At 37.4% G+C, this 12963-nt stretch overlaps 1 protein-coding gene across 1 annotated transcript in view; it reads left to right on the plus strand.

Annotated features, from left to right (window-relative positions):
• CFAP206 (cilia and flagella associated protein 206) overlaps positions 1-12963 on the plus strand; it is a 36234-nt gene that overhangs the window by 11802 nt on the left and 11469 nt on the right. Inside the window, exons 8-10 of the mRNA XM_015570317.1 lie at positions 7738-7857; positions 9860-10058; positions 11860-12000. Of these exons, the coding sequence (XP_015425803.1) occupies positions 7738-7857; positions 9860-10058; positions 11860-12000 (460 nt within the window). The remainder of the gene's footprint in view (positions 1-7737; positions 7858-9859; positions 10059-11859; positions 12001-12963) is intronic.

The following is a 12963-nucleotide window of genomic DNA, read 5'->3' on the forward strand; positions in this document are numbered from 1 at the left end:
GGGAAGAGAAAGCATTGAATACCGTAGGTATATCGTTAGGTTAATTCTATGGGTTATGCAGGTTTAACATTTAACTTGCATAGTGAGGAAAATAATTCCCAACATACCACTACTATTCTTAGATTGAAGGTTTGATTTTACCTTAGTTACAACTACAGTTCATAATGTGTAGTCATTTTTAATTTTGCCGGGGCAGGACTTTAAGTTTTATGTGTCATGGAGCTAGTCTAGAAGAGGGAATCCGTGAACGGAATGAGGAGGCCTGCCGGAAACCATTCATCGGGCTTTGTGTACTTTACTCCAAGTCAGGTGACCAAAAGGGAGTAAAACGCAATGATTTAAGAAATAGAAACCACTCTGAGAATGAAACAGTTGCTGATGCAGTTACTGGAATGAAAAGGTCCAAGAGAAGATATCTTCAAATCTGTAAATTCAGGAGCATTTACTGTGCTGTAATGCACTTACTGCATGTACTATGTATAAGTCCGAAAGTACTCATGAAATATTCCATCAAAGATCTACCAGTAGGAAATAACTTTTTAGGAGTTTGGTGCACATATAGACCCACTGTTAAGGTGTTAGTATTTTTTTTTTTTTTACCAGATCACTGATCTAGTACAATGGAGTAAGTTTTTGCATTTTAAAAACTGTTCTAAAAAGTCAGGCTCCCATTCTTCATCAAGTTCTCTATTTTGCTAGACTGTTCTGTTATTCTTCAGTATTGTAATGAGTTTCTTAAGGTGTATGCTTTTTCTTCTCCTTTACAAACAGAAAAGATGACATACAGAAGGAAAGAGAGAGTGACTTTTCTAGAGGCTCGTGGTCAACAGCACACAGTACCACAGCCTACCAGCTTTCAGGCTCCTCTGTATTTCAGTGGCAAAAACTGATCTGCTCTGCCTTTGGGTTATTATTCTGACAGTGTCTTTTGTTTGGACAGGGATTTTTTTGGAATCTTCTTTTTCATGGTTTGGGACCCATTGAAGTATATGCCTCAGTATTATTAATTTGGCTGACATAAGACTAACTCACCTTCATGCTCAAAATATGACCACTTTCTAGACATTTTAGATTTAAAAAATATGTTTTTATTGACTTTAGAGAGAGAGGAAGGGAGAGTGAGAGAGAGAAACATCGGCGAGAGAGAACTGTCAGTCAGCTGCCTCCTGCACACCTCCCCCACTAGGGATTGAGCCCATAACCCGGGCATGTGCCCTGACCAGGAATCAAACTGGCTACCTCTCAATGCATGGAACAACACTCAACCAACTGAGCCACACTGGCCAGGGCTTAGAGTTCTTAATGTCTCTCTCAATACCTTTAAAAACAGTGCCAGCTCTTCTACAGGAAGCAATCCCAGCCACCACTCAACATATTGACTCCCAACTACAGATAGCTCAAGAACAGGCATACCGCTACACGGCCATCCTTGAGAAGGTGACAGAGAACCCGTTCCTGGCTGCAGACCTGCAGCCGTATATGTTAAAAGAAGCGCTCTATAATGTGCGGCAGTATGAGATCTTCCTTCAGATCATTTTGGTGAGTTAATGTCTTAAGATCTGGCCTTTTCCATAGACTTCAACCTCTTTAGATATTGAGCTGAAACAAAAGGTAGAACCAGATCACTGATAAAGAAGGCAACCTTAATAACTGCTCAGTTTATTCGTTTTTTAATTTATTTATTTTTGTTCATCCTCACCCACAGATAGTTTTCCATTGATTTTTAGAGAGTGAAATGGAGGTCTGAGACAGAGAGAGAGAAACATCAATGTGAGAGAAACACATGGATTGGTTGCCTCCCACACACCTGACCAGGGTACATGCCCTTGACAGGAATTGAACCCGGGACCCCACAGTCCATGAGCCGATGCTCTATCCACTGAGCCAAACCAGCTGGAGCTTACATTTAAGGTTTTAACCCATTTGGAGTTTATTCTTGTATATTGTGTAAGAAGATGATCTACCAGTAGTTTTATTTTTTTGCATGTATCTGTTTAATTTTACCAACACCATTTATTGAATCAACTGTCTTTACCCTATTGTATGTTCTTGTTTCCTTTGTCATGTATTAATTGACCATAGAGGTGTGGGTTTATTTCTGGGCTTTTTATTCTGTTCCATTGATCTATATGTCTGTTTTTATTCCAGCACCTTGCTTTTTTGATACTATGGCGTTGTAATATAGTTTGATATCAGGTAGCATGATATCTCCAACTTTATTCTTTTTTCTCAAGACTGCTGTGACTGTTCGGGGTCTTTTGTTATTTCATATAAATTTTTGGATTATTCTAGTTCTGTGAAAAATGCCATTGGTATTTTAATAGGAATTATATTGCAGTCTATAGATTGCTTTGGGTAGTATGGATATTTTAATGATATTCTTCCTGTCAGGATGGCATAGGCTTCCATTTATTAGTATCTTCTTCAGTTTCTTTCCTTAGTGCCTTCTAATTTTTTAAGTACAGGTTTTTACCTCCTTGGTAAAATTTATTCCTAGATATATTTTTTTTGATGCAATTGTAAATTGGATTGTTTCTTAGTTTCCTTTTCTGATAATTCATTATTGGTGCATAAATATGCAACTGATTTCTGAATATTAATTTTGTATCCAGCTACTTTACTGAATTCATTTATCAGTTCTAGTAATTTGTTAATGGAATCTCTAGGATTCTCTATATCTGGTATCATATCATGTGCAAATGATGACAGTTTCACTTCTTTCTTTCCAATGTGGATGTCTTCTATTTATTTATTTTTCTTGTCTGATTGCTATGGCTAGGACTTCCAGTACTGTGTTGAATAAAAGTGGTGAAAGTGGACATCCTTGTCTTGTTCCTGATCTCCAGGGGAACCGTTTTAGTTTTTCCCCACTGAGTATCATGTTAGCTGTGGGTTTGTCATATATGGCCTTTATTATGTTGCGATATATTCCTTCTATTCGACTATGCTGAGATATTTTTATCATAAATTGGTCCTAGATTTTGTCTAATGCTTTTCTGCACCTATTGATACAATCATATGATTTTTATCTTTCATTTTGTTTATGTGATGTATCACACTTACTGATTTGCAGACATTGTACCAACCTTGAATCCCACAATAAATCCCACTTGATTATGGTGTATGATCTTTTTAATGTATTGCTGTATCATCAAAGATATTAAGTGAAATAGGCTTTTTATTTTTTAAATATGTTTTACTAATTTCAGAGAGAGGAAGGAAGAAGGATAGAGGGATAGAAACATCAATGATAAGAGACAATCATCGATCAGTTGCCTCCTACACATCCCCTACTGGGAATCGAATCTACAACCTGGGCATGTGCCCTGACCAGGAATCAAACTATGATCTTCTGGTTCATGGGTGAATGCTCAACTACCTGCCAGGCTGAAATAGGCTTTTTAATTGAGATATAATTACATATAATATTACATTAGTTTCAGATATTCAATATAATGATTTGATATTTATGTATATTGTAAAATGGTTACCACAATAAGTTTAGTTAATGTTCTTCACCACACATAGTTATGATTTTTTTTTCTTGTGATGAAAACTTTAAAAGGTCTACTCTTAGAAACTTTCAAATCCTGTATAATGAAAGCCTAATATGCTAAGTGTCCGGTCATCCGTTCAACCAATCAAAGCATAATATGCTAATGATATGCTAAGGCTGCTCAACTGCTTGCTGTGATATGCCCTGACCACCAGGTGGCAGATGCTCCGACCAGTGGGTTAGCTTGCTGCTGGAGTCTGGCCGATAGGGACTGAGCGAGACAGGCTGGACACGCCCTGGAGCCCTCTCGTGGTCCTTCTCCAGCTGGCCAACCTCCCACATCCCTCCCCAGTCCCGATCATGCACCAGTGGGGTCCTGTGGCCTGGCCTGTGCCCTCTCACAATCTGGGACCCCTGAGAGAATGTCAGAGACTGGTTTTGGCCTGATCCTGCAGGCCAGGCTGAGGGACCCTACTGGTGCACGAATTTGTGCACTGGGCCTCTAGTATACAATAAAGTATTGTTAGCTATAATCACCATGTTGTTACATTCTATCCCCAGGATTGAATCTTGTAACTAGAAGTTTGTACCATTTGACCTCCTTCACTCATTTAGCTCAGCCCCTAACCTCTGACTATGACAACTACCAACCTTTTCTCTGTATCTATGAGCTCTTTTATTTGGTTCCACATATAAGTGAGATCATACAATACTCATCTTTCTCTTTCTGACTTATTTCCCTTAGCATAATGCTGTCAAGATCCATCCATGTTGTCATAAATGGCAGGATTTCCTTTCTTTTATGGTTAAAGAATATCCTATAGTATATGGATGCATATATTGACATGTGTATAGATATGTGTGGACAAAAGCAGGTTTACAGTTGTGAGTACATAAAACAGTTTATTCTTAAGTTATTTCTTAATTATATTATTTATTTGTATTATTTGTCTTTTTTCCTATTATTATTATTATTTCATATCCTTATGATTTATCTTTTAGGTAATAATGGCTGGTAATTTAACCTACTTTTACCCACTCCCATATAAATACATACATGTACATTAAAAGATTATAAAATATTTTCTTTGTCCATTCATTTATCAATGGATACTTATGTTGCTTCCATGTCTTAGCTATTGTGAATACTGCAATGCACATGGAAATACATGTACCTTTTCTAGTTAGTGTTTTCATTTTCTTTGGATAAATACCCAGAAATGGAGTTGCTAGATCATACGGTAATTCTATTTTTTAAATTGATTTTTAGACAGAAAGGAAGGGAGAGGGTGAGAAACACTGATGTGAAAGTGAAACATTGATGATCTGAATGCCTCCTGCATGCCCCCTACCCAGGATGGAGCCCGCAACCCAGGCATATGCCCTGACCAGGAATCATCGGACAGGCAATCTTTCTGTGCCCGGGACAAAATCCAACCAGTTGCGCACACCAGCCAGGGCTGGTAGTTCTGTTTCTTACTTTTGAAGAACCTCCATGCTGTTTCCCATAGTGACTGCACCAGTTTATATCCCCACCAGCAGTGCACATATTCTCTACATTCTTGCCAATACTTACCTCTTGCCATTCATTCTGACAGGTGAGAGGTGATCTCTCTTTGTGGTTCTGATTTGCATTTCCCTGATGATTAGTGATGTAGAGTACATTTCAGGTGCCTGTTGGTCATCTGTATGTCTTCTTGGGGAAAAATGTCTTTTCAGATCCTATGCTAATTTTTTTAGATTGGATTGTGTTTTTTCTATTGAATTGTATGAGTTTGTTATGTATTTTGGATATTCATTCCTTATCAGAAACATGATTTGCAAATTTCTCTCTTTGGTAGGTTGCCTTTTCATTTTGTTGATTTCTTTTGCTATGGGGAAGCTTTTTAGTTTGATGTAGTCTCACATGTTTAGTTTTGCTTTTCTTGCCTTTGCTTTTGGTGTCAAAGCCAAAAACTAATCACTAAGACATGTTAAGGAGCTGACTGCCTATGTTTTTTTTTTAGGAGTTTTATGATTTCATGTCTTGCTTCAAGTCTTTAATCTATTTTGAGTTGGTTTTTGTGAATGATGTAAGATAGTGGTCTGTTTTCATTCTTTTGCGTGTATCTGTCCAGTTTCCCCGAAACCATTACTTTCCCCCATTGTTTATTCTTCCCTCCTTTGTTGTAAATTAATTGACTGTATATACATGGTTTATTTTGGGCTCTCTTCTGCTCCATTAATCTATGTGTCTGTTTTTATGCCAATACCATACTACTGTGATTACTATAGCTCAAATAATAATAATATAGTTTGAAATCAGGAAGCATGACCCTTCCACTTGTGATCTTATTTTCAAGTCTGTTTTGACTGTTTGGGGTATTTTGTGGTTTCACAAATTTTAGGATTGATTGTTCTACATTTATGACAAATGTTATTGGAATTTTGAGAGAGATTGCATTAAATCTGTATATTGCTTTGGGAAGTATGGGCATTTTAATAATATCAATTCTTCCAATACAGAAACACAGAATATCTTTTCATTTATTTGTGAGGAATAACTTTACAACCTAAACCTCTACATGGTTGTAAATGAGCTCTTTTTGATAAAATGTCAACAGAGTGATTGTTCTAAGACATTATCAGGAAAAATTAAGAAGTTCTGCATACCTACTCTGTGAATGGACCCTACAAACATACTTGGGGAAGAAGGCCTAGACCAGTGGTTCTCAACCTTGGCTGCACATTAGAATCACCTGGGAGTCTTTTGAAAATCCTGATTTCTGGGCCTCATCCTCCGGAAATTCTGTTTCTTTGTTACTAATGTTGTGGACATGTGGTATTTTGTGGCAGAGCCACACTCAAGGGGCCAAAGAGCCGCATGTGGCTCACAAGCCACAGTTTGCCGTGCACTGGTCTAGAGTATCTTCAATTGTAGGGTTTAAGAAGTGTTATGTATTGGATATAAGTTTTGATTTGGAGGACATAAACATATTTATTTCTGTTTCTTGTTTGCTGTTGCACAAATCTGAAAAGACTTCAAGGTCTGCATTTTCATATTTGATTCCTAAAACAGAGCTAACATCTAGGGAGGTAATTTTCTGGGGGATTAGACAAGAGACCCATTAGATAGGATAGATTATATGATATGGGAGAATGAAGCAAGAGGAAGGAAGATGCTTAAAGAGTCGTAAGGGTAAAATTAAAACAGGATGCATGTTACATTTTTGAATAAAAAATTTCATTAGTTGGCCCTAGATGGTTTGGGTCAGTGGATAGAGCATCAGCCTGCGGACTGAAGGGTTTCGGGTTTGATCTCTGGCCCCGGTCCTTCCTGGTTGGGGTGCCTACGGGAGGCAACTAATCAATGTGTCTGTCACACATTAATGCTTCTATCTCTTGCCTTCCCCTCCACTCTCTCTAAAAAATCAATGGAAAATGTACTTGGGTGGATTAACAAAAATTTTTTTAATTAGTTGAAATACAGTAATATTAGATATTTTTGTGAAGTAAATGGTTTTTTTCATTCAAAAATAGGTACAAATGTTTGAAAACTCAAATACACTTTTTTCACTTCAAGTAAATGTCACTCTTTACACTGTACCGGTAGACCCATACCACTGCCATTTCTGATGGCATCTTAGGCAGGACAGTACAATGGGTAAGAGCTGGGCTCTGCACGCTGATAGTCTGAGGTAGAATCATGATTCTACCTCTTATTCGCTGGATATTCTTGGGCAATTTACTTCCTTTCTATACTTTGGTTTTCTTATTTGTATGTTTTCCTTTTTGTACTTATGTATTTAATATGGCTTTAGTACATAGTAAGAATAAATGCTAACAATTATTTCAGACTTAGCAGTCAGCACCTGTTTTTATATTACTATTACTGTATCAGATATATATTATTTTTCTGTCAATACTGAGATTTTTAAGGATATCAAAATAGTGTTTAGAAGAGCACCTCATTAATTTTATCACTGAAAATAACAGTTATGCAAAGCTGTGCCATAGGATCCGTTTCTCAGGAACTCAGTATACATTTGAGAAAAAGTATAGCCATTGTGTTTCAGGAGGTTGACCCATCCACCAACAATTTGTAGAGCACTGTCTATGTGCCAGCACTGTTCCTGGTGTCGGGGTAGCCACGGAGCAGAGAATCTCTGACTGACCTTCAGGGAGCAGATGGGGCTTGAAACACATACGATTTTTGAGGTGAAATTATAAAAATATTAATGCAAATTATGTTGTCTTCGCAGTCAGAAATAATTAGTTGTGCTCAAGAAGTGGAATTGCTGACAAAGCAGTTAGGAGCCCTACTTGAACAATTAATAATGACTGTGAAGTCCAAGACGGCTGTCCCAACGTCACAGGTCTTTGTAAGTATCTGTCATCAACTTTGACCTTCTTGAAGGATGAATATGGTTTGGGTCCTATAAAACGGAGTCAGAAGTAATTAAGATTATACAGGGTGGGGCAAAAGTAGGTTTACACTTGTTCATATGGAAAAGAATACAATAATTAATAAATAATGATACAAGGATAAACTGTGTTTTGTGTACTCAAAACTGTAAAGCTACTTTCGCCCTACCCTGTATTTAATTACTAAAAATTTAATATTAGTTTCATACAAGTTGATTCTGTTCTTTTTGGTAATTTTGTAGTAATAGTGTACATTGGATGACAGAACTCCCTTGGTAGGCATTTGCTGCTGAAGAAAATACAGCTATTCTATATAATAAAAGTGTAACATGCAATTTGACCAAACAGCGGAATGACTGGTCGCTATGACGTGCACTGACCACCAGGGGGCAGATGCTCAACACAGGAGCTGTCCCCTGGTGGTCAGTGCGCTCCCAGAGGGGAAGCACTGCTCAGCCAGAAGCCAGGCTCATGGCTGGTGAGCGCAGCGGTGGCGGTGGCAGGAGCCTCTCCTGCCTCAGCTGCAGGCTGGCGGTAAGGAGCGAGGGGTCCTGGAATGTGAGAGCCCTGGACTGCGAGAGGGATGTCTGACTGTCAGCAGGTGGACATCCCCCGAGGGGTCCTGGACTGTGAGAGGGCACAGGCTGGGCTGAGAGACCCCCCCCCCACACACACACCCAGTGCACAAATCTCGTGCACCGGGCCTCTAGTATGTAATGACAACCATACTATCAGTATTGGCTGTGGCAACAAAAATAATCCGTAATATAGTATTGAAAATGTGTTCACAGTAGCTGGTTTCTAACTGCCTTCAACAAAGAAGTGATGCAACTTGTGACTTTTTCTGAAAAGACAAATAATAACCGCTTTGATGACCAGACCTGCATTTATACTGACTTTTCTGATTATTTGGACCATCTTATGGACAAATCTGGTAGCCCCAAGGAGGTAGAAGATGCAAATGCAGTATTTTATAGAGCACTTTGGGGCTTTGATAATTTTCTATAATCATTCCCAATATTTGGTTTTAAAAACTAAGAAGCCACAGGCTAAGTTGTTTCACTTATAATTTGAGCCTGAATAGTTTTTTGTTTGTTCTATAAGTCTGTGATCTTTAATACAAATATTTTGTCTCACTGACCTAAAAATCTTTAACTTGCAGCTCACAGGACATGCCCCAAGATATATTGCTAGACTTTACATGTTCTTTTGAATCATGTTGAGACAGATAAATCTAATCATGTGTCAGATTTAGCTTTAAAAAAAATACAAATGAAGTTATTTTCCCTTTGACCTTTTGAGATGAAGCACCCATAAATCTTTCTGCTTTCAGGATGTCAGGGAAGAGGAGGAAAGGTTTGTTTTCTCCAGAGTGTGCTTTTAGTCCCAGTGTAGCCACAAGGTCATTGGTGGTGTCTGCTATTTGGAAACAGAGCCAGATGATCAAATGTGTGTGTTTGGTTTTTGTGTTGTTTTTTTTAAAATATATATTTTATTAATTTTTTACAGAGAGGAAGGGAGAGGGATAGAGAGTTAGAAACATCGATGAGAGAGAAACATCGATCAGCTGCCTCCTTCACACTCCCGACTGGGGATGTGCCCGCAACCAAGGTACATGCCCTTGACCGGAATCGAACCTGGCACCTTTCAGTCTGCAGGCCGACGCTCTATCCACTGAGCCAAACCGGTTAGGGCTGTGTTGTTTTTGTTTGTTTGTTTGTTTGAGTAAATTAACGTTATAATAATCACACCAAAATAAAATGCTTTCAAATAAAATACAAGTTTATTTTCTCATAATTTATGAGTCCACTTTCTATTTAGATTCTGTTGTTTAACTTCATGAGACTTTTATTTGTCTTAAGGAATAATTTCTTTACAAATTGTATTTAGTTTCAAGACTACAGTGATTATCATTGAATTAAACAATTACATTTTGAACTTTTATTTTCTCTTCCTCAGCCCATCTTCATTGCACTTTCCAATGTGTGGACTGGCTTTCAGGATGAAACTGTTTTGATTGGAATCCTCACTAATTTAACCGCTAACCTTGAGCGCTTTCTGGGCACTCATGAACTGCTGTTTCCTGAAAGCGTAATGCAAGATCTTCTTGATGAAGTAACTGTGAAAACGGACATGATTCGACTGAAAGAACACATGGGTAATAGAAATCATCTATTATTTCCTTCCTCTTAGAATCACCTCTGGAATAAAGTCACTCTTTTGTTTTAATTTTTTCATAGTATATCTTTCTTATAAGGTGTTAAACATCTTTCTTGATTGTAAGGTAATTTTTCATATTGAGAATTTGGAAAACAAAAATATGTAAACTGGGTATCTTACTATTCAGCAATAACCACTCCTAATGTTATGGTTAGTGTTTAGGTTAACAATGATTTTTCTCTGCTTACATGTTTCTCTTCTAGTTTTAGTGATTTTTATTATTGATTTGCAGTAGAAAGGGATATTAATTCTTGCTATATTTGTTGCAAATTAAGTTTCATTTATTGGAGTGCTGTTTGCCATATACCTATCTCAAATTGAGGCTGAAATTTATAAATGAATAGATTTTATCTTTGTAAAATTTATTGAGTTTATTTTAGACCCTTTAAGAGATGCATTAATTCTTGAAAGGCTGTCTTTACCAATAAACTTCTCTTTACTTTTTTGGTCCCTCTTACCCTAAAGACAATTTAAAATTCATGAGAAATGCCAAAATAGAGCCTGGGATTTGAGTTGTTGCCTGAAAAGAAAGTTTTTCCAGAAAATCAAATTAGATAATTTACTCTCCAAATTTCCTTTTCAAATTCTATTTTTGTAAAGTGGAAAATAAAACTAAATCAGCAGTTTCATTCTTAAACTATTAGAACACATAAAATCTGAAAACAAGATCAAAGAAACTCAAAGGCATGCTTCCAGTTAAAGTTTTTCTTACTGATTTTATTTTTATTAAAACAGCATATCTATGCAATTACTAAATTAAATTAAAAAGGTACAGCCACTTCAATAGTAAATATTAAACTCGACCACATCGGCAAGACAGTTCACTTGCAACTTAGATTTAAACATGTGTTTCCCACCATACGTCAGAACTTTGTACCCACTAGAACACTCTCAAGATACTGCTCCAGTGAATTGGGAGACCCAATGTTCTCTTAAATATATATATATATTTTTAAAGAGAGGTGAAGGGAGAAGGATAGAGATAGAAACATCGATGAAAGAGGACCTCATCCATCAGCTGCCTCCTGCACACCCTTACTGAGGATTAAACCTGCAACCTGGGCATATTTGCCCTGACTGGGAATCGAACCAGCAACCTCCTGGTTCTTTGGTCGAAGCTCAATCATTGAGCCACACTAGCCAGACCCAGTTTTCTTCTGAAAGAACTCACTTGACACTTGGCACATGTCATAACTGTTCACGGCTTTTAGGCATATCGGGAAATAAAGAGGGAAAGGCTTATTTTCTGCAAAGTATGAATTTACTTCTCGTCATAGCCATGAGGTCACATGTGGCATCTGATCTTTGGATACAGAGCCAGACACAGAAGTGTAGTAGGATCACGGCAGCTAAGAATCTTGGGTATCAATGTTTTACAAAGGCATGTTTTTATTTGTGTAAAAATAGTCAATTTGCTTATCAAATGGAAGAAGGTTAGCTAGCTGACACTGGGAAGAATATTTAAAAGTATAAAAAACAAAAATTGTACACCTTGTTATGAAAATGAAGCTACAAAGAGATATTTCCTCGACTCTTTCTGTTCAGAATAGTCTCACCTGATTCAAGAAGCACTAGTCCTACTATGTAAGTGCCGCCTGGTGTAAAGAGCTGCAGCCTCTTGAGTGAATTGACGCATCTCTGTTGCAGTCACATAGCAGCCATTTCCTTCTGCCCATTTCCTTGGGTTGTTTGGTCTTCTCGTTGAATAAAGTTTTTCTTGTCCTCCTCTTTCATTGTAGGAGAAAGAGTACATCCAATGGAATTCAAAAGACAACAATGGCTTTTCCCAGAAACAACAGCAAATTTTGATAAGTTGTTAATCCAGTACCGGGGGTTTTGTGGTTACACATTGGCCATGACAGATGGGCTTCTCCTCCCAGGTACGGCTGGAAAAACACTGCTCCCGCGTCCTTCCTTTTCTTTCTTTAAATGAAGTGCTGTCGTTGTCACTTGTTCACTTTTTAACTCTTTATGGGATCTGATGGCGAACTCAGAAAGGAGTTACAAAGATGACCTAGACAACATGTTCCTCTCTGAGGTACTCACAGTGTAATCTGGTAGATTGACATAAACATGAAATGATGACTCGCGTGGTAAGTAATTGAATGTGTGCATAATAAAGTATGGATGCTGCCGCATCGTAAGTAGGGGCTGACTCACGTGTCCGGTGATGGATTGTAGAAATGTTACATGACAGCACTGAAATGCATCCTCCTCCAAAGTAATTACATGAAAGAGAAACACTGATTTTATTGATATTTTATTTTAAAATACTCTTTGTCATTTTACATTCCACTACCATTGATCAGGATTTCTGTATAAGGCAGATACCACTAAGGAAATGGCCAGTTTCTTATCAAATAAAATTTATCTTGATATTACTAGAGGTTCTAAAGCAAACAGTAAATCAGGAATTGAGATGGAATAAGTTGTTATCCAAAAAGTCCTGTGTGAATTTGGGATAACAAGATGTTGGCGAGGACAAGAATGGAAACAGTTTGACAACATTGTGTCTTATTTCCCTTATACCATTAAGCTCCTCCTTCCTTTTCTTCTTTTTTATTTCTTTTGTTATATTTCACAGGTGGGTATTGTTTACAAATAATTATTGGGATTGTGCATATACAGGCTAGAGAGCACACAAATGGACTCATTTCTTTTTTTTATTTTTTATTTTAAATTAAATCTTTATTGTTCAGAGTGTCTTATTCCTTATACCATTAAGCTCCTCCTTCCTTTTCTTCTTTTTTATTTCTTTTGTTATATTTCACAGGTGGGTATTGTTTACAAATAATTATTGGGATTGTGCATATACAGGCTAGAGAGCACACAAATGGACTCTC

Source organism: Myotis davidii, unplaced genomic scaffold, assembly GCF_000327345.1.
Source record: "Myotis davidii unplaced genomic scaffold, ASM32734v1 scaffold185, whole genome shotgun sequence".
Classification (NCBI taxonomy): Eukaryota; Metazoa; Chordata; class Mammalia; order Chiroptera; family Vespertilionidae; genus Myotis; species Myotis davidii.